The 23121-nt window shown below is 37.2% G+C and overlaps 1 protein-coding gene and 1 long non-coding RNA gene across 2 annotated transcripts; one reads left to right on the plus strand and one right to left on the minus strand.

The window, feature by feature from the left end:
• Positions 1–6494: 6494 nt before the first annotated feature.
• LOC113742569 (probable protein phosphatase 2C 21) lies at positions 6495–13786 on the minus strand. Its single transcript, XM_027270432.2, has 11 exons — positions 13557–13786; positions 12428–12550; positions 11929–11992; positions 10552–10660; positions 9840–9993; positions 8896–9021; positions 8375–8498; positions 8186–8262; positions 7892–7944; positions 7022–7076; positions 6495–6913 (listed from the first exon to the last, which is right to left on the minus strand). Exons 2-11 carry the CDS (start codon positions 12542–12544, stop codon positions 6716–6718), a joined length of 1077 nt encoding a protein of 358 aa, XP_027126233.1. The 5' UTR covers positions 12545–12550; positions 13557–13786; the 3' UTR covers positions 6495–6715.
• A 3775-nt stretch (positions 13787–17561) lies between these two features.
• On the plus strand, positions 17562–18644 carry LOC113741356 (uncharacterized). The gene is made up of 2 exons (XR_003460596.2): positions 17562–18067; positions 18151–18644. It is a non-coding gene; the product is annotated as an uncharacterized lncRNA (long non-coding RNA).
• The last annotated feature ends 4477 nt before the right edge of the window (positions 18645–23121 follow it).

Genomic DNA, 23121 nt, shown 5'->3' on the forward strand with positions numbered 1-23121 from the left:
AACCTAATAACTTAAATTTTTAGATTAGAATTAGATTTTTGATTTACATATTGAACACTTTGATAAGCTTTCTTGACGTTGTTCTCCCTAACACATACTAATTGGGATGATGCCATACTAGTCTAGATCATGCTGACTTATTTGGGGGAAAATGGTGCCACCCTAGTCTAGATCATGCTGACTTATTACGGAAAAATCCTTTCTTCAATATGATAATTTACTGGAAGAAGCAAGTCTTACTTAGACATAATATTTAAAAGGGTTAAATGTAGAAAATCCTCATAAAATTTTATAGCTGTCGCATAATATACCCCAAAGCATATTTATAGACACTTTGCACCTTAAAAAAATTATCGTTCACAGATTTCACGATCAAACAAAAGCACGTGTCTTGCAAGTTTTGTCCGTTGAAATTTCTTGATAGAATTGTCCTCCTTCCAAACGAACATAAATGACTATCTCTACCTGACAAAATATTATTAAGAATAATTTTGTTGTCGAAAAAGAAAACAAAAAGTACAAAAAATTTTTCTTATCAAATGAGTAAAAATTTTCTAAAAAAGTGTCGTTAACCAATAATATACTACTACTAATATTTTTTTTTATTTTAATCTTATTATTTGTCACTTTGCTATTAATAATTAGATTTATTATGAGCTCATTTGTTTTAGATGTATCTAAATAATTTGAATACTATACAAAATATGCTTTGCACATAGCTAACATATATTTGCAATTATTATTACTACTAATAATTGAACACAAAAAAGAGATGAAAAGAGAATAAGTTGAAGTTCATTAAAAATAATATACAAATAATAATAGTAAAAATTAAAATAACTAGTCATACAAGACAAAAAAGAACAAGAAAAATGTAAAATGGAACAAGGTAAAGAGTAAAGAAAAAAGTACAAAAAATAATTGATATATAAATAATATTCCAAGTAATAGTTTTTTTTCACATACATCACATTCCAAAATTATTTAGATATTTTATTGACCATCACATCCCACTCCACGCAACACAATGGCCATGAAGGGTGCTTTTATCCATTCAATTATCATTTAAGAATACAGTTATCATTTCAGTGGTAAGTAAATGGTGTATACAGATTCGTTAATTTTTAGTAGAATTTGAGTGCAAAGTGCCTATAAACATATTTTGGAGTGTATTGTGCAACAACCATAAATATTTATGGGAGTTTTTTGCATTTAACCCTATTTAAAATACTAGTAGTCTTAATTTCACCTGCCGAGACATTCGTGTTTTGTTAGGCCTTGTGTAAAATCAGAAGAATTGGGAAAAGTTTCATTGTTTTCTCATTGCCATATGCTCTATATATACAAGTACAATGTGCATCAGGCTCCCGTGACTTCAGCCCCAATTTACCTAATTATGTGCAATTACCAATACTACCAAATATAGATAGATACTATAAACACAAGATACCCTAAACTGCAGCCGAGACTCCTTCACTAAACTGCAGCCGAGACTACTTCACTAATACCCCCCCTCAAGTTGGAGCATGAAGATCAGAAATGCCCAACTTGCAAAGAATGTCATCAAACGAACGTTTGCCAAGAGCCTTGGTTAGGATATCAGCGAGTTGGTGAGACGAGGATACAAATTGGGGAAGAATGATACCACGACGAATCTCATCACGAACAAAGTGACAATCAACTTCGATGTGCTTGGTGCGTTCATGAAACACAGGGTTGTGAGCAAGATGAAGAGCAGACTGGCTATCACAATAAATCCGCATAGGAGATGAGTGAGGGACACCAAGAGAAGCTAACAAACCCTTGAGCCATTTCAATTCACAAGTCGTAGAGGCCAAAGAACGATACTCTGCCTCAGCAGAAGATCGAGATACGGTATGCTGTTTTTTCGTTTGCCAGGAAATTGGAGAATCCCCAAGAAAGACAAAATATGCCGTCAAAGAACGTCGAGTCAAGGGGCAACTCGCCCAATCCGCATCACAATAAGCCGTAAGATGAAGAGAGGAATTAGAACGGAGCAAAAGACCTTGCCCAGGATGAAGTTTTAAGAAACGAACAACCCGAAGGGCCGCCTCCCAATGACTATGCCGTGGTTCCTGTAGAAACTGTGCCAAGATATGTACACAGTAAGACAATTCAGGGCGAGTAATCGTCAGGTAGATAAGACGACCAATAAGACGCCGATAAGGCATAAAATCAGGAAGGATCTCGTCCTTAGCCAAAGCAAGGTGATGATTTTGCTCCATTGGTGTGCCGGCAGGTTTAGCACCTAACAAGCCGGTCTCAGAAATAATATCGAGAGCATACTTTCTCTGACAAAGAAAAATCCCAGTCGAATTTCGCGCTACTTCAAGACCAAGGAAGTACTTCAATTTACCAAGGTCTTTCATGTGGAAACAATCATTCAAGTAAGTTTTAAACGCATGAATGGCATCACTATCATTCCCACCTATCACCAGATCATCCACATAGACCAAAATGGTCAACTGAACTTTGCCACGCCGAAACGTGAACAAAGAATAGTCTGAGCCAGATTGCTGAAATCCATATTGAACCAGAGCCGCAGCCAGCTTGGCAAACCAACACCGCGGTGCCTGTCGCAGCCCGTAGAGAGACTTGCGCAGACGACACACTTTATCCGCTCCGGGTGCCGTAAAACCTGGTGGAAAACGCATATAAACTTCCTCCTCAAGGTCGCCATGCAAAAATGCATTGTGCACATCCATCTGATGCAATTCCCACCCACGGATCGCTGCTACTGCCAAGAAGGTACGAACCGTGACCATCTTTGCAGTAGGTGCGAACGTCTCAGTATAATCAAGACCCTCGATCTGATGATTCCCGAAAACGACCAACCGTGCCTTGTATCGCTCGATTGTTCCGTCTGCATGATACTTGATTTTGTAGATCCATTTACTACCAAGAGCCTTCTTTCCCGTAGGCAAAGTAGAAACTGTCCATGTCCCATTATCCTCTAGAGCCTCAACCTCCTTTCTCATTGCCTCACGCCAACATGAGTGCTGCATTGCCTCTTTAAAACTAGTTGGTTCAATCCCTGTAGTTACTGCAGCCACGAATCGACGATGCGACAGAGAAAATTTAGCACAATTCACATAGTTTGTGATGGGGTAGGGCGTACCTGAGGATGCCAAGGAAGAGGAAGGAGAGCTCGAGGAACTGAGGGCAGCTGTATGTAACACATAATCATGCAAACGAACTGAAGGCTGTCGCGCTCGTTTGCCGCGACCAAGATCGTCCACTGCACCTGTAACCTCTGCAACTTCAGATATTGGTACGATCCCATCTGCTGTCACGCCCTCTTCCACGGACTGTCCATCATATTCAGAGACTGGCGGAGATACCTCAATCTCAGGCACGTCCTCCAATATAGTAGGCTCAATGACAGTAGGCAGAGGATCTGGAGTTGCCGACCTTGCGGAGTCCGTATGGGCAAAAGGAAACACGTGCTCAACAAACTCAACATCTCGACTTTCAAAGCAAACCTTCCTATCTAGATCATACACCCTCCACCCCTTTTTACCATATGGATAACCCATGAATATGCACTTATGACTTCGACTTGCAAACTTATCCTTTTCCCGATTAATGTTCTTAGCATAACATAGGCATCCAAATACTCTAAGATGAGAAATAGATGGAGGGCTGTCAAACAAAATTTCATATGGAGTTTTTCCATCCAAAATCAACGATGGAGTACGATTGATTAAATATCCTGCAGTGAGAATGCATTCTCCCCAAAATTGAATAGGTAAGTTAGCCTGAAAACGAAGCGCCCTACCAACATTCAAAATATGTCGATGTTTCCTCTCAACTCTTCCATTTTGTTGGGGTGTCCCAACCATGGAAGTGTGATGAATAATGCCACACTCCTTAAAATAATCACCTAAACAAGTAAACTCTGTACCATTGTCACTGCGTATAATTTTGACTTGTTTATTAAATTGTCTCTCGGTCATAGCCAAAAAATTCTTAACAACATATGGGACCTCATGTTTTCCTTTTAACAAATAAACCCATACACCACGAGAACAATCATCAACAATAGTCAGAAAATAGGTAGCACCACAAAAACTAGCCTCTCGATAAGCTCCCCACAAATCACAATGAATTAATTCAAAAATAGCACTAGCTTTACGGTCACTAATAGGAAAAGGAATACGAGTTTGTTTTGCCCGGAAACAAACGTCACAAGGTTCATGAACACCTTTATTTATCTCTATACTACCGTCTATTGTAGGGAGCTTTTCTATGACTCGCACAGAGGGATGTCCCAACCTTTTATGCCACAAATCCATATTCTTGGCTCTAACGGCTCCATGAGCACTAACCAGAGGCTCCCCTCGTGCGACATACAGCCCCTCAAGCTCTTCACCCACTCCAATCAGCATCCTCGAAGTACGGTCCTGGACAACACATAAACGATCAGTGAATTTCAAGATATAAACTTTGTCACGGGCTAATTTTGAAACAGATATCAAATTGCATCGTATTTCAGGAACATATAAAACACCCTTGAGAGATAATTTTCCTACAAGAACTGTTCCTTCTCCTGTTGCCATAACATATTCACCGTTTGGCATTTTCACGGGACAAGGAGGTATTCCTTGAAGTTCTACAAATGCAGTTTCCTCTCCCGTCATATGATGCGAAGCACCTGTGTCAAACAACCATTGTAAATATGCCTTACCATTAAGCCTTGGCCTTGGCTGAGCAACTGATGTATTATTCGTGTGAGTGTTCCAGAGAGACTTCAAAGTCTCCCAATCAGCTTTGCTCAAGTTCTCCAATCCAGCTTTATCAGAATCATCAAGTGGTCTCCCATGGGAAACATTAGCAGCCACCTGTGCTGCCCCTTGTGCAACATGAGCCCGTGCTACTCCACCGCGACCACGCCCCTGGTTACCACGTCCTTTGCCTCTTCCTTGAGTCAAATTTCCCGGCCACCAGTCGGGATAGCCATGAAGACGAAAGCATGTGTCCATGCTATGTCCCGGTTTCTGGCAGTGAGAGCAAACTACTCCATTGTCTTTTTGGTCCCCCCCTGAATTCCGAGGGCCTGGGCTGACTGTTTTCATGGCAAAGCTCACCGGATCAGACCGATTGGGAGCTGCTCGCGTCATTACCTGCACTTGTTCTTGCTCCGTAACTTGAGAATAAACCTTATGAAGGTTTGGAAGAGGGTCTGAAGCAATGATGTTGGAACGAACATTACTATAAGATGATTCATCAAGCCCCATGAGGAATTGATGCACCCGCTCTTCCTCTTGACGCTGTTGAAGCCGTGTAACGAAGTTATACTTGCATCCATTACAAGAGCAAGTAGGCATAGGATCATAATCATTCAAATCATCCCACAGCTTCTTGAGTCGACCATAATAAGCCATGATCGAATCCCCGTTTTGTTTGCAATTGGCAACCTCCGTTTTCAATTGATGAACTCGCGCGCCATTACGAACAGAGAATCGTTGCTGGATATCGTCCCATAATTGCCTTGCCGTTTCCTTGTATGAAATCGTGGAACGCAAGCCTGGTTCGATGGTGTTAAAGATCCATGACACAATCATGGAATTCACTGTCCACCAATCATCAATTTCATCTGAGTTCTGGTTCGGCTCCTTAATGGTGCCATCAATGAAACCTTGTTTCTTCTTTGCCCTCAACGAAATCCTCATGGCCTTAGCCCATTCTTCATAGTTTGGTCCTTTGAATTGTGTCTGCGTAATTAAATTCCCTGGGTTGTCATTCGCGCTCAATAAGAACGGCGAATTGGTCTTCAAACTTGAAGCTTTTTGATCTGTCATCATCCTAGGATTTATAGTTCAGGGGTTCGGTATTGTTTTCAGAGCCAGAAGGCTCTGATACCATGTAAAATCAGAAGAATTGGGAAAAGTTTCATTGTTTTCTCATTGCCATCTGCTCTATATATACAAGTACAATGTGCATCAGGCTCCCGTGACTTCAGCCCCAATTTACCTAATTATGTGCAATTACCAATACTACCAAATATAGATAGATACTATAAACACAAGATACCCTAAACTGCAGCCGAGACTCCTTCACTAAACTGCAGCCAAGACTACTTCACTAATACCTTGCCCAACTGATTTTCGGAAATACAAATCATGAGCTGGCAGAGGTTTAAAAATTAGGGGACACGTTTCCCTAGGTCTGTTTGTACCTTTAATTGTGGTTAATATAATGATATCATGATTTTACCAACAATAGAAAAGGTTATCACGATTTTACCAACAATAGAAAAGGTTATCAAGATTTTACCAACGATAGAAAAGGTTAAAAAATACTGTGTTTGGATATGAGATTGTTTGAGATAATTTTTTTAAAAAAAATACTGTAATATTTTTTTAATGTGGCATATATGAGATAAAAAGATGATTGAAAAATGTGTTGATGATGCAAACGAGTCAGTCTGTAAATAAACTGTAAATAATGTGCAATCCAAACACACTCACTCCTTGACATCAAGTGTTTCATTAGATGTGTACTACAGAAAAGGAAATCCACACCTTAACAACTGGATCTTGTCATCGAACAGGATACAAAATTCCTAAAAACACTATTTTAAACAGAATCTGCAAATTTACAGAGAGGTTTCACATGAACTATTTACTTTCTGCATGACTCAGCATGGGCTTAACCTGGACTCGATTCAACATCTGCTTGATGTAGCTTAGGTTCAATTTCTGCTGGGTCTTTCATCAGATTCAGCTTGCTCATCAAGAGGAAATGGATGATCCTTGGAAGAAGCACCATTGTTCAAAGGTTTATTGAACTGGACAAGTATCATGGTCATGTTGTCACAGCCTTCCCCACCAGCAGTTGGTGCCAAACATTTGTCAAGCAACCTCTCACACACTGTTGAAAGCTTTGTCTCCTAAGTAATTTGTAAAATACCGGATGCATCAACAATCGTGTCATCAAATGACTTTTACTTTACAAAATTTATCAACAGCATTATTTGAGATATACACAGAAGACTTACGTTGTACAGCTGCTCTCGAACAAAGTCCACTACCTGTTGACTTGACATGCAATCCCTACCACAAAAAGATACATAATTAACATGGCAAACCATGTTACAAGAAGACAAACGTATGAATTAAAAGTTCTAACATTCAGCAGGGCATGCAAAGCAATGCCATCAACCAAAGCTGTAGAGGCAAAACAGTGGAGTGTCTTGTTGTACTCGTAATCTTCAGGTCCACTTTTCACATTGCAATTTTCATGCTAAACTCTTACCATAAAGAAACTATGGATGTTTAAAGTATACATTAATTTATGTATAGAGTACACATGATAGGCTAAAGGGCCAAAAAAGGGACAAAGGTTGCAGGCTTTTAATTCTTAGGGACAAAAATTCAGGACATATGTCGATGAACTACGTGACTAAGAAATGAAGTAGCAGTTAGATGGATTTGATATTGTCAATTTCATAACACACTACTCTTATCACAGAAAACATGTTAAAAGATCATCCACTATGCATCAGTTATCTTACATAAGTTTCATGAGGAGGAGATACAGCTCTTTTGCTAGAATTAAGAGTTTTCAATCTTTTACAAGCAAATCAGTGCTAACTAACTAGAGCACTATGGTAAAATCTCTGAATTAGAGACCTACCAAATTCACACAAATATAACTTAGTTTTGCCTCTGCATGAAAGTCTAACACAGCAATGCAGAGCAGCAAGTTCATGACATGCGTAGGTTAGCTACTACAGACAGTTGCAACATATCCTGATATAAAACCACTGGCTCAAAAATCCTTTAGAGGATGTTTTTAAGTCAAATTGATTACCAAGAAAAGTAACTATAACTAGGAAAAAGAAAGGAGCCAAGCGGAAAAGCCCTACCATATCCCATCACAGGCTAGAACAAGAAACTCATCGTCATCTTGGAGATCAACCTAGTATCAAAAGGACCAATGGAAAAAGACCATGTCACGTGAAGATACTATTCAATGAAATGCAAAAATATGCACACTAAATATTCCAAATCTTAACTAGGCGATTGCCAAATTGAATTAAACTTAAATCAATAGCCCTTTCCCATAAAGAAGATTGTAAAGCAAGACGTTGAACATAATATCACTTCTAAAATCATCGTTTAGCAGATTCAGCTCACAATAGCATTCAAGTCATAAATACCATGGTAATGTCAGGATCTGCTGTTACAATTTGCCTTTCAGCAGGAAGTGCTTTGTTTTGCTTTAATTCCATGTCACCTGAAGTCATAAAAATTGTCACGTCCATGCAATCAAAAAAGAAACAAATTTCATTTTCTCGATAAATACCAAAAGTAAAGCTCTCCGCCTCCCAACAAACCAACATGGGTACCTATTGCCCTGGCCAGGTTCAGGCTACCATTGACACGTCCACATTGGACATAGCCACCAGCTTGCAGTATCCTTTCTTTTTCCAATTCATGGTCAGGCTTGTGATCTTTTGACAGAGCATAGGCCTAAATTAGAGATAGTGAATTTCCTATTAGCACAGTTAGGACTGCCCTATAGAAGTAACCAGCAACATATTCCCTTTGGATTAGAAAACTAACAAGTTGCCTAAGTTCTTTGGTCTAAAAGAGCAAGTGAGTGGGACATGGAGAGCAAGACCAGATTTACTCTTCCTTCTTCAAATAAAAAGAATGAAAAATAAAAGTACATTTAGTTAACCATACTATATAATTAACTGATAGCATAGTTTTATTTTGGTAGGGATGCTATCAGGTCTCCAAACTCTTTGTATATCACGAAATCCAGTATCAAAAGTATAACCTAGATGGATCAAGACAAATCAGACTTCTTTCAGAAAACACAAGACTACAAAATTATTACCCAAAGCTTCAGCAAAATCTCTACCTGACCACCACGAGACATCACGCAACGAGAATCACCAGCATTTGCAACGACAAGTTGATTGTCACGGATAATTGCAACACAAGCTGTGGTACCAGAAGTTGGTCCAATATAATCAGAATGTGGTCCCTTCACTCACAATCATGTTTAATATGCCTTAGTTTCAAAACAAGATCATATGGGCTTATATAAATTTAATTAATAACACTATTTAAATATTTGCTTGCTGACACAAAGGAGGACAATAAATCATCTCAAGTCTTAGCAATGCTAAATGACGTACAGGTAAATAGTTAACCACAAAGAATCTGCATTGTAGCAGAAAATACAGGAATGATAAATTCCTCATCTCAACTCAGGTGGTGCATGCAAAATAAAACAATCAATCCTCAAGACCCTGAAAAACCCATGTTATATAACAAATTCTCAGCTTTGGATCGATGAAAAATTAGTAAAATAACAACATGGCACTGATGTCAAAATCATATATCGTAGAAAGAAAGAGCATAAAAAATTTTCCATACAGGATATGTTTGCAGACTAGGGAAAGATGCTGCCAAGAAAATAAGATTGTCTTTAAAATTAAAAAGTGAAAAGATCTCGGTGCTTGGAAGTAAAAGAAAGTTTATCATCACTTCATTCATTCTCATAATATAGACAATACATACAGGAAAATTTATTGTTACTTTCATAATATTATCTCATGATGGAGCTAGCTTAACAGAACATGGCCATCACCTCCTCATGCAAAAACTTACAATCCCCATTAACAGAACAGCACAAATGACTTTAGTATTGCAGCATGCAAATATAAGCTCCAAAAAACATGTGATATACTAAGAGGGGGAGGTATGCAATGGAAATACATAGGAGGTGATATATATTGACATCTTTAAAAATCATATTTGTATCTAGCGTACTAGACAGATGCAAGACCAAGGGCTTACCTGCTCAGAAGGCCAATCATTAATCTGGCTGTTGGCTTCGCCACTCCTTGGGGACCATATCAATCCTTCTATCATGCCTGTGACCTTTTGCATTTTATCCCCAAGTACAGATAATTCTCTCCAGCCTCTTTGCCCACACATCATCTCATCCATCCTGAAAGATAAATGACCACAAAGTAGACACAAGGTTACGCGGCATTTACAAGTTGCAACGCCTAAAAATTTGAAGAACTCTGTCCTATATAAGATTCTTCTAGTAAGACAACCACAAAATACAAATTGCAGAATCAAAATTAACCAAATTAAATGCTATTCCGACACTTACTGGGTATTATTTGTAAATTCATCAATCTGTACAATAATCAAATGATTTTTTTTAATCAAATGACTTAAAACCATCAACAGACTAACAAAAATTTTAATCCCATTCAATTATAAATGACTTCATACTCAAATGAGAAGTGACCAGGGTAAACTCCTACTTCACAAATCAAGGTATTACACAAAACTCAACTTGTGGGAATTACTACAGTTTCAGTGGCCAATGTTGTCATGAACAACACAGTCTGGTTCCATAATGCTAATCTGATATGAATAAGTGTTTTGCTAGTAATAACACCATACTGAAGTTATACATGCATTCCAGCTATGGTTAGACCGTGTCAATAACACATGTAGGTAAGGAACTAAAAAAAAAAAGGATTGGAGTAACCTGAGAAAAGATTTCTTCATCGAATCTCCTAAATCACCAGCTAAGTAGGCTTCATTTTTTAGCACTTGTTCGTGAAGATACTTGGCACAAAATTTAGCAACTGCTTTTCCTGCAAGAAAATTAAGGACACATATAATGAACCCACATATATCTGACGTCAAAAGTTCAAAGATCATATTCCTATTTAAACCCAATCTCCTCCTCCCCCAACCCTCCAACCACTCCACACCCCTCCCCAAAGAAAAAGAAAGAAAGGAAACAGACACATACACACGACACCAATGATGATCTCCAACAAGCAAAAATTAGCTCAGTGTGAGATTAACTTATTCCAATCATTTTGTTTAGTGCAGCAAGAATATAAATCTCATTCCAATCATTTTGTTTATTGCAGCAAGAATATGTCTTACATTTGGCATCTCAATTAATCATATTTGTAATTAACTAAATGGAATCAAGGTCATAATTGTAGCGCCCTGAGCCCGCCAGACTGGCCCAATACCATTTTGAGCTGAAACCACGGGCTCAAAATGCTTAACCCAAAGTTATTAGTTACCTGATGGTCCGGACGTTCTATACGATTCTTTTTCTTCTCTTGAGTCCGATGTGGGATATCACAATAATAATCCAGTATTAGCCGATTTTCCTAGCTCTAAATGGAGTTATATGAATCAAATATGAGCAACTCTTTATTCCAAGAGAAAAAACAATACACAAATCTCTCAGGTTCTTAACTCATCTCTGCAATACTCTACTCTACATAAATTGCTATGCTAACATAAGCAATTAAGCACTTTAGTCAAAATTACTTGTGAGCAAAAATACTATGTTTGTGATTATAGGAATAGATGTCTAAATATGTTTCCATTGTAAAGAGATTAGTTTTAATTATCTAACCGAGTTGCAGCCTTTCTTGTCAAATCCATCTTACACCTTTGAAGTTGTTTTTCAGTATATTTAATCTCTTTCGTCAGCTTGTTTATACATATCAGAATTGCCTTTGAGAAGCTATGCTATTTACTTGCTAAAATAATAGAAAGTATTAAATAGAAGGTTACAGAAATTGATAGATAAGAATAAATACCATTCAGCACTCCTTATAAGGGAAAAAATAGTATAAAATTAACTGATAGTAAGTCATGCAACAGGGGAAAAAAAATCAAGTTCAGTTTCAGATAGAAAAGGCAAAAAAGGTGATGTAAGGGGAAAAAATATAAAGGAGAAAGGTGCTAGAGAGGTGGATATTTTCTTCCTAAAACGCTGAGCCATATCCTAAAGATGTAGCCAGAAAGCAAGGCCAAGTACAAGTCAGCTTCATTTCAGTTTTCATATAAGTCAACAAAGAGCTATAAAAACTGACTCCGTTTAAAGTCTTACCTCCATGGCCATCATAAACTCCAAAGAAAGACGTAGCCTTGTCCAAGTTGGGATAAACTGCATGCTACAGAAAACAAGATGCTGTAACTAAGTAGCAGATTCTTTTAGTGCTAGTGATATTGTCCACATCCAAAGATAAAAGCAATAAAAGAAACATTTAAAGCTCACTGTACCATCAAAGAAGAATATACCAAGTATCTAGGCTTCATATATAAAGGTCCACAGGAATCTATGCATATATAAGAAAGCTAACACTTAGTTAATATCTCATCAAGATACCTGATTGAAATGCCAAATGGTGAATGACCTAGTCATGAGCTATTTGACAATGAACATATATTTTAAAAAAAATTAAAAACAAAAAACTAAAGAAGGTGATAGAAATGAAGAGCATGAACTGCTAAAAAGTCAAATGACAAGCTGCAATAGGTTTCATTTATCATTATTTACTGCTGACTAGCACTAGATTCCCAATAATTAGAAGCCAGAAGATACTTACAGCATCTTCCATGGTAGAGCGCCATCCTTGCATGGAGGACATGCCATATCTGAGTCTATCATTCTCGCCATCATCTGATGACTTCTCCGTTTTAGGAGTGCTTAGATATACCCCCATACTTCACTGCAGCCAAACTCAAGAATAAGCATAGACTACAAATTTGAACAAACACATTCTCTTTTCTTTTGTTTCACAGCAGCCAAACTCAAGAATAAGCATAGAATACAAATTTGAACAAACATATTCTCTTTTCTTTTGTTCTTCTTTTAATAATTTAAAAAAAAAAAGATAAATCAGGAAAAGAAAAGTTTGTTTATGTACGAAAAGGCTCATGTAGTACAATGGAAAAATTAACTCAACTCGCTATGACAGAAATACGTAGAAACACTCACAAAATGAAACTGTGGAGCCAGTTTACACTCTAAATTCACTAAAATTTAGTCAATTGAAAAAAATCGTACAACTATTTATGTTATCCACAACAGCCTACTTGGCATGTGTTTTCATCTGGTAGTTTAGGAAATTATACTAATTATTAAAGAATTAACAAGATGCATGCCACCAGCAAATAACTCATTTGAAATCCTTTTCCCCGATTATTTCTAACTTAAGAGAATTTGAGATTTACAATATCACCGCAAAAACTTGCCCAGTATAAAGTGCAATAAAATTGTAAAATAATTTCAACACAGTTCTTTATACTCTTAATATTAGCACGGAAATTGAATCAACAATGAGAAATCAACAGCATTTAAAACATTTTCAAACCAGCACAGCAAAACTCTATCGTTATTTCTCTATTTTCGTCAAGATGCCCGAAAATTCCACAGAGTTGACTCCATTTTCCACACATATACGATGCATTTTTCACATAATACGTAACAATTCTAACAACTCCACATACTTATAATCTTCTCTCTATCGTTCCAATTTTATTCGAACTATCACCAAACAGCTAAATAACATTCTGCGCTAATATCGATCATAACATAAGAAGTTACAACATAGAAAAGAATGAAAACGGTAAAAAAGCAATTCATCGCCATGATATATGGGGAAAAAAATAATTGTACAATTGATCACGAACATAAACTAACACAGATGCTTGGTAACGATCTAAAAAACTTACCAAACAAATCAAAATCGCATCCGAAATGAAGTCGAGAGAGTTGATGAAGCTGCGTTAGGGATTTTTCAACGAGCTGGCAAGCAAAGTTATCAATGTAGAAGCACCCGGAGAGTGAGAGTATTTTGTGCGTGTGTGTGTGTGTGTGGGGGGGGGGGGGGGAGTGAGAGAGAGAACTGATCAATGGAAGGCAGTTTTGGGTGACGAGGGATGACTCGGCAGCGGTGAGCTGTGGATTAACGGTGGATTAACTACGGTCTATTTATTTTTGGACCGTGATATATTTTATTCTCTGGGTTTTAATTATTTACTATGTGCTGGTTTAATAAGTGGGCCCGATGATGAGCGGATGCTATCCTTTTGGGCTGGACAGCTTTTTCCTAGGCAGAGAGTTTTGTGTTCCCAAAAAAAGGAAAAAGAAATGGATAAAAGGGGAAGATAAAATAAAAAGTTGGTCGCCACTTTTCTTAGTCATGTAGATGATTCCGAAAGAAAAAAGAAAGAAATCTGGTGAGAGATTAAAGGTGCAGGTTTAAATTGTAACTTAATTTGTAGAACTTTCCTAATAGTGGTTGATTACAGGCAAAATTTTAATCTGGTTCATGGATTTGTAATGATTAATTGCATTTTAACGAAGTTTTAGCTCGCCATGTAATAGAGGACCATGCTAGAAGCAGCTAAATACTGAAATCCTCATTTAAATTTAATGCTTTTTTAATCAAGTAAAAAAAATGATTTTTAAGACATTGAATTCTCATAGCATGTAAGTTAATGTGAAATTCCGTGACTTGGAACTTTTGCCATCAGAGGATTCACCTTTGTTGACCATTTCTAAGGTTGGGCCGACCGAAAACGTAGACTACTTAAATTGGACTTCGATCAAATGGTCAGGCAGAGTCTCATAGAACTCTCTCTCTCTCTCGTCGGAGGTTCAGACGCCATTTTACAATGAAACATTGTGCTTTATTTATTCAAAAAATTTAGAGAGTATAATAGTACACTTATATGGTTTAGAGGTTCTCTCGCAACCCCCATACAATGCCTAAATGATGATACTTGCTCCATCATTTTCATGAGCCACTAGTTGCTAAAGGAATTGAAAAGTTTCCTTGCTTGGATTGCTTGTTTCCATAGGAAAATATCGTCGTTTTCCGTGATCACATTTCCCTATCATCTTTTTCCCTCACATATATCAAATCGCTACAGTAATTTTTCCATGAAAAATGATGGAAAATGCAATCCAAACTTTAAACTTCTCGCCTCCATCAATTAAAATTTCATTTCAAGTTTTATAAATGGATCAATAAGTGTCTGACTTTTTTTTTTCTACCTATATTCTAAGTAATTAGCCGAATTTGAGCCTCTAAACTAATAATTAAATTTCAGCTTAGACTTGAAGTCTTGAACAGTCGAAACTAGGAAAATTTCAGCGCGGTCAGTGGGTCACCGGTGAGTCACGCATAATGATAAGAGTTCTTACACACCCAGTAGGATTTTGGACCTGAAATTGAAACTGACCATGAAAGTGAAGCCTAGTCCAGCCGGTAGATCTAAATATCGTGGCCCGAGTCCAAACTTCAAAATCAATGGATTTAAGGCTCATTCTGGCCCAGTCCTCTCCAAATTTTCTTTATTTTTTTTTCATTTTTCCTTTTTCCTCGCCAAAATTTATGGGATCACAAAATATACTTCATGGCACTAAAACAATCAAATTTTTTTCGGGCCAAAAGGAAACCTGAATCCGAAATTACATAAAAATAATGCGACTATGAATGGTCCCCAAGTAATCAACGGACGAAAACTACCAAATTTATTCCACAGATAGAAAAGTAACTCTAGGTTGTATGTTAAGGCTCAACTTGGCTCTAATACATTTTAAGTTACTCCCCCTGATAAGGTTCTTACTCGGTAATGTTATAATAGTATTTTGTTTAGTTTTTTTATTTTTTTCTCAAATTTAAAAGTTTTTAGGATATATATGTTGGATTTGAAATTTTTTGAGTTTTCTCAACAGATCTCAGTACCAATTTTGAACTTGAACTAGTTAATTGACAGATTTGAGGGAATAAACAAGCACAAATATTTATGGAACAACACATATATTTAGTCAAATCTAATGGTTTGTGATTCATAGTGTAATTTTTTTTATTTTATAATTTTGTTAAATCTAATGATTTTTAAAATTAAATATATTGAGATATGTTCTATATGCCTTTTGTCATTAGTGCAGCTGTCTTTAATGATATTGGCTTCTGTTTTATCAAAAAAAACTATATGGTATTTGGCAGTTTATAAATATCTTGCGACAAGAATGTTGGCAACATTTAAATAGAATGAATACCTTTAGACTATGGCACTCTTCTGGTATATAAAAGCATTTAGCTATTAAAAGATCCATCTTTTCGTTTTTGGATGCTCATCTACAATGTTTAAAGAAATTTTAGAGGAAAAAACCGTCAATACATGTGAGTGAGAGACCTGTACAATTAATAGCGGTAATTATCTAGTGAGTATTTGATGGTGAGATTGTTCCCTTCGAACATGATTGAGATCGCTATTGAAAAACCACCAGCCTTTGGTTTGGTGGCCACCACCAAAGCATTAAGGCTTGGTGGGGTGGGAGGCAAGGGTTCAAACCTTGCCCTCATCAATTTGCCACAATTAAATGTGGCCTTATTTAAAAAATTCAGACAGGTGCGTAATGCACCCGTCTGATCCGGTGGTGGTTTAGTCCCCTCTAGATTACCCCAAGATCTCTTCAGGTCCTCCCCCTCCCCATAGTATAGGAAACTATCGTATTGACGAAAAAAAAAAGAGAGATCGCTATTGAAAACTTTTTTGAGTACCTGGTACCAACAAACTTTCTCAGCAACGTAATATCTTGCCGGTCCACTCTTTTGTACTCCGTGGTGACGTGAAGGGCTATGTTTGAGCAAAATTCGTTATTTCTAGTCCGCTTGCCAATCACTTATGGCTGACATAGGAAAAACAAAATATGAGGGATATATATACAACATTTGACTCAGCTGTTATGTATTTTGCAGACCATTCAACAGTTGAAGTTAGGGTTACAAACGAATCGAATCGAGTCGAATTTTGATCTAATCAAGTCGAGGCTTAATTTATTTTTATTGAACTCAAACTCGAGCTCGAGCTCGACGAGTTGGTAATTTAAAACTCGAGCTTGAAAAAATAAAAATTAATTATTCTATTTTTAAAAAAATAAATAAAATAATATTTTTTCTTAATAAATAATAAAATATTAAGGATATATATATAATTTTACTATTAAAATAAATAAATATATATATATACTCGAGCTCGTGAGCCTGCTTAATATTTTGAACTTGAATTCGAGCCACAGGACAAAAATATCAACCAAATTATTTAATACTCAAATCGAATTCGACTTAGTAAGAATTCATTCGAATTAGATTCGTTAACTAGTCAAGCAAATTTGAACAACATTTTATGTTTAATAACTTTCAAATTCGATAAAAAAAATCCGTTCAAATTTGATTGAACGAATAAACAAGTCAAAATTGAATTCAATTTCAAATTTGTTAAAATAATCAAATAAATTTAAGCACTAAGGCGTTCAATTTGACTGTATTTATTTACACCCGTACTTAACCATCCCACAAGCAAGTATCGAAGTGGACTAAATCACAAAAATACAAAATAAACCGGATTTTGTAACAAGACCGCCTAAAATAAGATTATTCCGTAAAATGAGTGCGTGGACTTAACGCCTCAATAAAACTTGACCCGGTATACCTAATAAGAGTGAATGGTCCAAAAGATCACTAAACTATTAAAAATGGCACCCTTTGATCACCAAACTTTTTTTGTGGCCGAAAAGGTCACTAAACTCGCAAAAACTCTCCAGCGGAGCCATTTTATCGAATTTCAGCGGTTTCTCATCCGGTGGCATGGGCAACGTGGAATGGAGGAATATAGTCAAGGGGCAAAAATGTCTGAAAGGTTATTGGAATAGGTGAAGCCATAGATTGTCTCATTCCCAAACCACTTTTGAACCCATATATTGACTTCGTCTTCTCCGGCGGTAAAAATAGAGACTGTAATTTAAAATGAGAAACAGGGAATGATTAAAGGCGGTGGCAATAATTTAAGAGTATTATCGTTGAGCATGAAGAGAGGGGGATGGGGATGAGGACAGGAAGTGAATCAGTAAAATCTGCTGCTTTGAAATCAAATTGAGATTTCTCGTATTTTAAGAGCTTGACTGAAGCTATTGGAAGTGACTCAGGCTATACTCCAAAGTTGTCTGGGCTGGGTCCCTCAGCCCAATAGTTCGCTAGGGCGGTGCTCAGATCAACACAAATAAAAGAAGAAAACCCGTATGCCGTGTAACTGGCTCGCTGACTAGCAGAAGGCTTTATTCCTTTTCTTTTCTCGAAGAATGGGATAGCACAGCACTCCCTTCAACGGCTGCCCTCGGCAACCCACTGGTGACGGATGGGAGCACACGGCTGCGGAAATACAAAAAAAAAGTATCATTCTGTTCTTTTCTTTTTCTGTAAAAGAAAAAAAAACATTTTTCTGGGTAAACATTTTTTTTTTTGGCTGGGTGTAGTCATTGGAACTGCCAAGACTCTTTCCAACTCAGCTAGGTGGCTGGCGAAGGAAATCGAAGACTGAGCAAATAATGGGTATGGCTCGAGAGACCAAATTGAGAAAGCAGTGATGAAACCTATGGGCTCAAAGGGTCATCGTCGTCGGAGTTGGATGTTGGGTCGGGGTTAGTGGTGGGGCGGATAGGGATAGTAGGGAGGTCGGAAGTGACGAGACAGAGAGGAGAGTGAATCTCGGTCACAACCAGTAAACTTCTACGCTGGGTCAAATTGAAAAGTGAAGTGTTCCCAGCTAGTAAACTTCACCGGAGAAGATGAAGTGAATGTCGATCGATTGGTCAACTTTGGGAATGAAACAATCTGTGAGTTCACTTGCCCCAATAATCTTTTGGACATTTTTGCCCATATCAGAATATTTATTCAACTCAAGACCCTTGTAACCGGATGATTCACCGCTAAAATTCGGTAAAATGACTTCGCTGGTGCGTTTACGTGAGTTTAGTGACTTTTTTGGCTACAAAAAAAGTTTGATGACCAAAGGGTGCCATTTTAAATAGTTAAGTGACCATTTCGGCCATTCACTCTACCTATAATTAACAGTTCAAGGCTTCAAGCAATTTATTATTACTATTTTTTTTTTCAAAAAGCCGCCATTAATCCTTTTTTTTTTTTCCCTTTGGGTTCTTATCTCAGCTAACTGATAATTATGGACCAACCAACCTTTACCATCACCCAATCTCTAACATTATTTTGGGCCAACTAGCAAGAAGGCGTGACTGTTTTTTTTTTTTTTTTATTAGTTGGATGCATGTGGCCTAATGTGCACATCCACCTCAGCACATAAACAATTGTAAGACTGAGGAACTCACCTCCCTACCTCCCAAAATAATAGAAAAATAATATGTTTGTGGAATATATTTATATTCCTTACTAGTATTGCTAAATAATTCAAGACTATGCGAAATATTATTATCTCGTAATCACAGTTTAGTCATAAGTGTGCATCTAAAACTGTTGAACCAAAAGAGGGTACATGGCAGGCTTCATTGTTGATAGTCCACCACTCGTAGCAAAGCACAAAGCATCGTAAAAAGACCAAAGAGAAAGTGGGATTTGTACGATTTGAAGCTAATAAACAATAGCCACTGGTCATTTGGTCTGGTGGTCATCACCCTCCTTGGTAATGTTGGAAGTCAGGGTTCAACCCTTACCTCTCACAAATTTGCCATTTTACGTTGCTGGTCTTCTGTTCTCACCGGATAGCTCGAGCAGTCCGTTCCTCCTCCTTAGGGTATGGCGACCTTCTTAACTTGGTTAATAAACAATAACCACTGGTCATTTGGTCTGGTGGTCATCACCCTCCTTGGTGATGTTGGAAGTCAGGGTTGAACCCTTACCTCTCACAAATTTGTCATTTTGCGTTGCTGGTCTTCTGTTCTCACCGGATAGCTCGAGCAGTCCGCTCCTCCTCCTTAGGGTATGTCGACCTTCTTAACTTGGCTAATAAACAATAATAAAAAGCCAAATTTAATGCTGGAATTATTGATTGTACAAGCAATTTTATTATTCTTCATTGAATGTCATGAAATTCCTCTAACAAACTTGTTAACATTTGCCCCAAATAAGAAGTTGGTCCCATACATTTATAATTTGATTATGAACAGGATTTTTCTTGACTAGCAGCCGTTTAATTGGTTCCAACTTCCAACTCTTAAGCAATTGGATGCAGACACCAACACTAATAACTATACGTGAATAATCAATCTCCACCGGCACAACTTCATCTGAAATTAAACTATTCCTGTTATCCTTCCCATTACGTTTATGTTATGAGAATCTCTCCGCACTCAAATTCCGGGATTCCTAAACGGCTTTTCCTAATGCTCGAATTTGGTATTCGAGGATATTAATTGTGAGGAGAGGAGAAAATTTGGTACTCCCTCCGTCCCACTTTGATAGTTCTGTTTCTTTTTTCACACAGTTTAAGAAAAAGTAGTTAACTTTGTTGGAAAAGTAAATTTAGATTGCTATTTTTCTAAAATACCCTCACATTAAATAGAGTACAACTTTATGGGAACTTGAATTGATGGTAAAAAAAGAATAAACTCTCATTAAATGGGATAGGTTTATAGTAACAACTTACATTGAATAAGGGCATTTTAGAAAAATTAAAATACAATTACATTCTTCAATTGAAAAGTTGACTACAATTTGGGACAGACGAAAAAGGAAAACAGGACTATCAAAGTGGGACGGAGGGAGTATTCGACATCATATGTTTGGATTTTCAAAAAAATTTTTCGCTTGCATCATAAACGCATTTCCCAATTCACCTGTTAGGCCTTGTTTGGAAGTCAAGTTTGTTTGCTACAAGTTTTTTAAAAACTTTAGTTATAGTAACCTCAAAAAATTTTTCAAACTTTTTAAACTATACATTTCAAAATATTAAAGAAAACACACTTCATAAATTTTTTAAAAAACTTCTATAATAAGTTACAGTAAAGTTTTAAATAAACACCTAAAAAACTCACATTCCAAACGGGACAATATGATTAATTTTGAACCCAAAGGAGTCGTAGCCAATCTATGATTGCTAGCTAGAAACATTGAAGCTTTTTGGGTGCAACAACCACCAAGAAGCATTAAGTTGTCGGTATCCCTCTAATCGCAATAATCATCCAATGACTTGAAAATTAATTTATGTTTCTTATTAGAAAGGAAAATCCGATGGAGAGTTCTACAACCCCTTTTGAGTATTACATACATTGATGAAATTAAATTTATCATTGAACTAGAATAAGATCTATCAACTCTTAGATAATGTAGCTACTTATGACATTCTTTCTTTTTACCCGTTTGTTTAAGAATCATATAGAACCAAGAGCAGAAGGCTGTTGCTATGGATCATCACGAAGGCTGAAGCTACAATCAATGTAAATGAACCGGTATACTTCGAACGAACGAGGGACGATATTGTCCTGGTCCTGGTCTTGGCTTCATTTCTAGTGGGTTGCCACTCTTGACCAGGCAACCCTGAGTCCAGAAATGTCAACGATCAGGGGGAGTTTTTTGTTTTTTGTTTTTTTTTGGGTCAAACGATCAGGGGCAGTTGCGACTTGCGACGCCTTTTCCCGTGCAGGTTTTATCCCCTTAGCAAGTGGCAACTTTCCCCTCCCAGCGGGGCAGCTGATTACCGGGCAATGATTTCTAGATTGTGAATCGTCTTCATTCTTGAACTGTACCTCCGATCTTGTCCGGCAACTGCCAGATAAAGACGGTGGGGTGTCATTGACCACATCAGACAATTAATCCCAACCGAAATCATTCAACTAGATTTGCTCTAGCAGGGAAATTGCAAAGAGATTCAAGAATAAGAAGTTTTGACCAAGAACACTACTACTAGTTCATCATGATCAGAGTTACAAAATGGTTGGATTGTCAATTCAAGAGGTAGAAAGAAAACTGAGGGAGGGCAATAAAAGTAACTCTGTAACTAATATATAATAAATATTTGAATTAGTAACCTTGATTCAACATATCTCAAGAAGTGAAAATTAGCAATGTCAAGTTTGATTCAAGTCTTTATTTTATCTTCACTCTAGACAATTTGGTCTTCATTTAATCTAATTTAGACATTTTAGCCAACATTTTTTGGGCTCCAGCAGAGAGACAATTTTGAAAACTAGTCACGTTCTTCAAACATAAAGTTGTGGATATCTGATAGATTCAAATTATGTGGTTCTGAATAAGCTATTTTCCGTTTGTCAACGCTGGAAACTTTATGACACCCATAAACCATCCCATTGAAGTTTTGAGTAATGACTCAACCATCCATCCAAATGTATATGTCTATATATATTAGTAGTAAGCCCATCGGGGTGGGCTCGATTGATGTTGGATAGCCTTATTAGGTCCTGACACCGTGTGATTGTGGTTCGATTCCTTATACTATCTTGTGTATCTTGGGAGATGGGTGCACAAGTACAAAGAGATTAGTTCGAAATGAATACTTTTGTGATGACTGTATATATATATATTAGTAGTAGTAAAATAATAGGTTTATTTAAGGAGAAGCAAGTGACATAAGGTGGGCGTAGGATTCAACAACCACATGTGGGACCGGGCAACTCATCGGGTGGGTGGGTGGGTGGGCGCAAGGCGTGGCTGTGCCGCTACACTGCATGAAATTGGATTTTGACCCTCTTTCCCAAGATCGGCTTCACCATCAAGAAATACACACTTGTCAATTCTTATAGCGCACTTTTTTCTTTTTTTTAGAAAAAAAATTCTTACGACAAACTGCAACATGTACTATTGTTTGAGTAGTTAAATTACCAAATTTCAGAACCTTTGAATCTCCACCCAAAAAAAAAAAAAAGAAAAAAACCAGAACCCTTCACTTGGAACAGCATCTTCACCAATCTAATACTCATCTTCATCGAAAAAATATTGGCATTCGAATTAAACGAAGAGCTATTAATTTGGGTTGACGGTGATTACCTAATTTCAATACCCACATTTTAACATTTAAGCCACTCAAGACCAGTCCTTACCAACTACACAAGTGCATGCAACTCAAAATCAATTTGAATCAATTTTTGATGAGCCATGTGGATAAGAGACTTGACAATGAGAGAGTTTTTTTTTTTTTTCCTGAGCTTGACAATGAGAGAGTTGGTGAGATTCTTCTTGGGGCAATTCCAAATCCCTCATTGGGAATTATAGTGGGTATCTGGTCTTTTGCTTGAAGCGCCCTAGGTCACCATCTCACCAACCTCCGTGCTACCCACAACCGTTGGCCATTTTCTCCGTTTAGTGATTTTTTTTTAAATAAAAAATTTGTGTGGGTTTGACTTCAATTATCGACACGGATTAATGCATATTGTCCCCGGAATCATAAGTTACGTCTTACACATTACCCACCAATACAATTGTAGGTATTTCATTTATCTCAGATCAGAAAACACCTTGTT

The sequence above is a fragment of the Coffea arabica genome, chromosome 4e (assembly GCF_036785885.1).
Source record: "Coffea arabica cultivar ET-39 chromosome 4e, Coffea Arabica ET-39 HiFi, whole genome shotgun sequence".
Taxonomy (NCBI): Eukaryota; Viridiplantae; Streptophyta; class Magnoliopsida; order Gentianales; family Rubiaceae; genus Coffea; species Coffea arabica.

Bases quoted from the DNA above. Each gene is read 5' to 3' on its own strand.
- LOC113742569 (XM_027270432.2), bottom strand. From the start codon at position 12,544: ATGGGGGTATATCTAAGCACTCCTAAAACGGAGAAGTCATCAGATGAT. The intron at 9,022-9,839 runs GTAAGCCCTTGG...TTGTGAGTGAAG, and splicing joins ATGATTGGCCTTCTGAGCAG to GGACCACATTCTGATTATAT. The intron at 8,263-8,374 runs GTACCCATGTTG...TTATGACTTCAG, and splicing joins GAACCTGGCCAGGGCAATAG to GTGACATGGAATTAAAGCAA.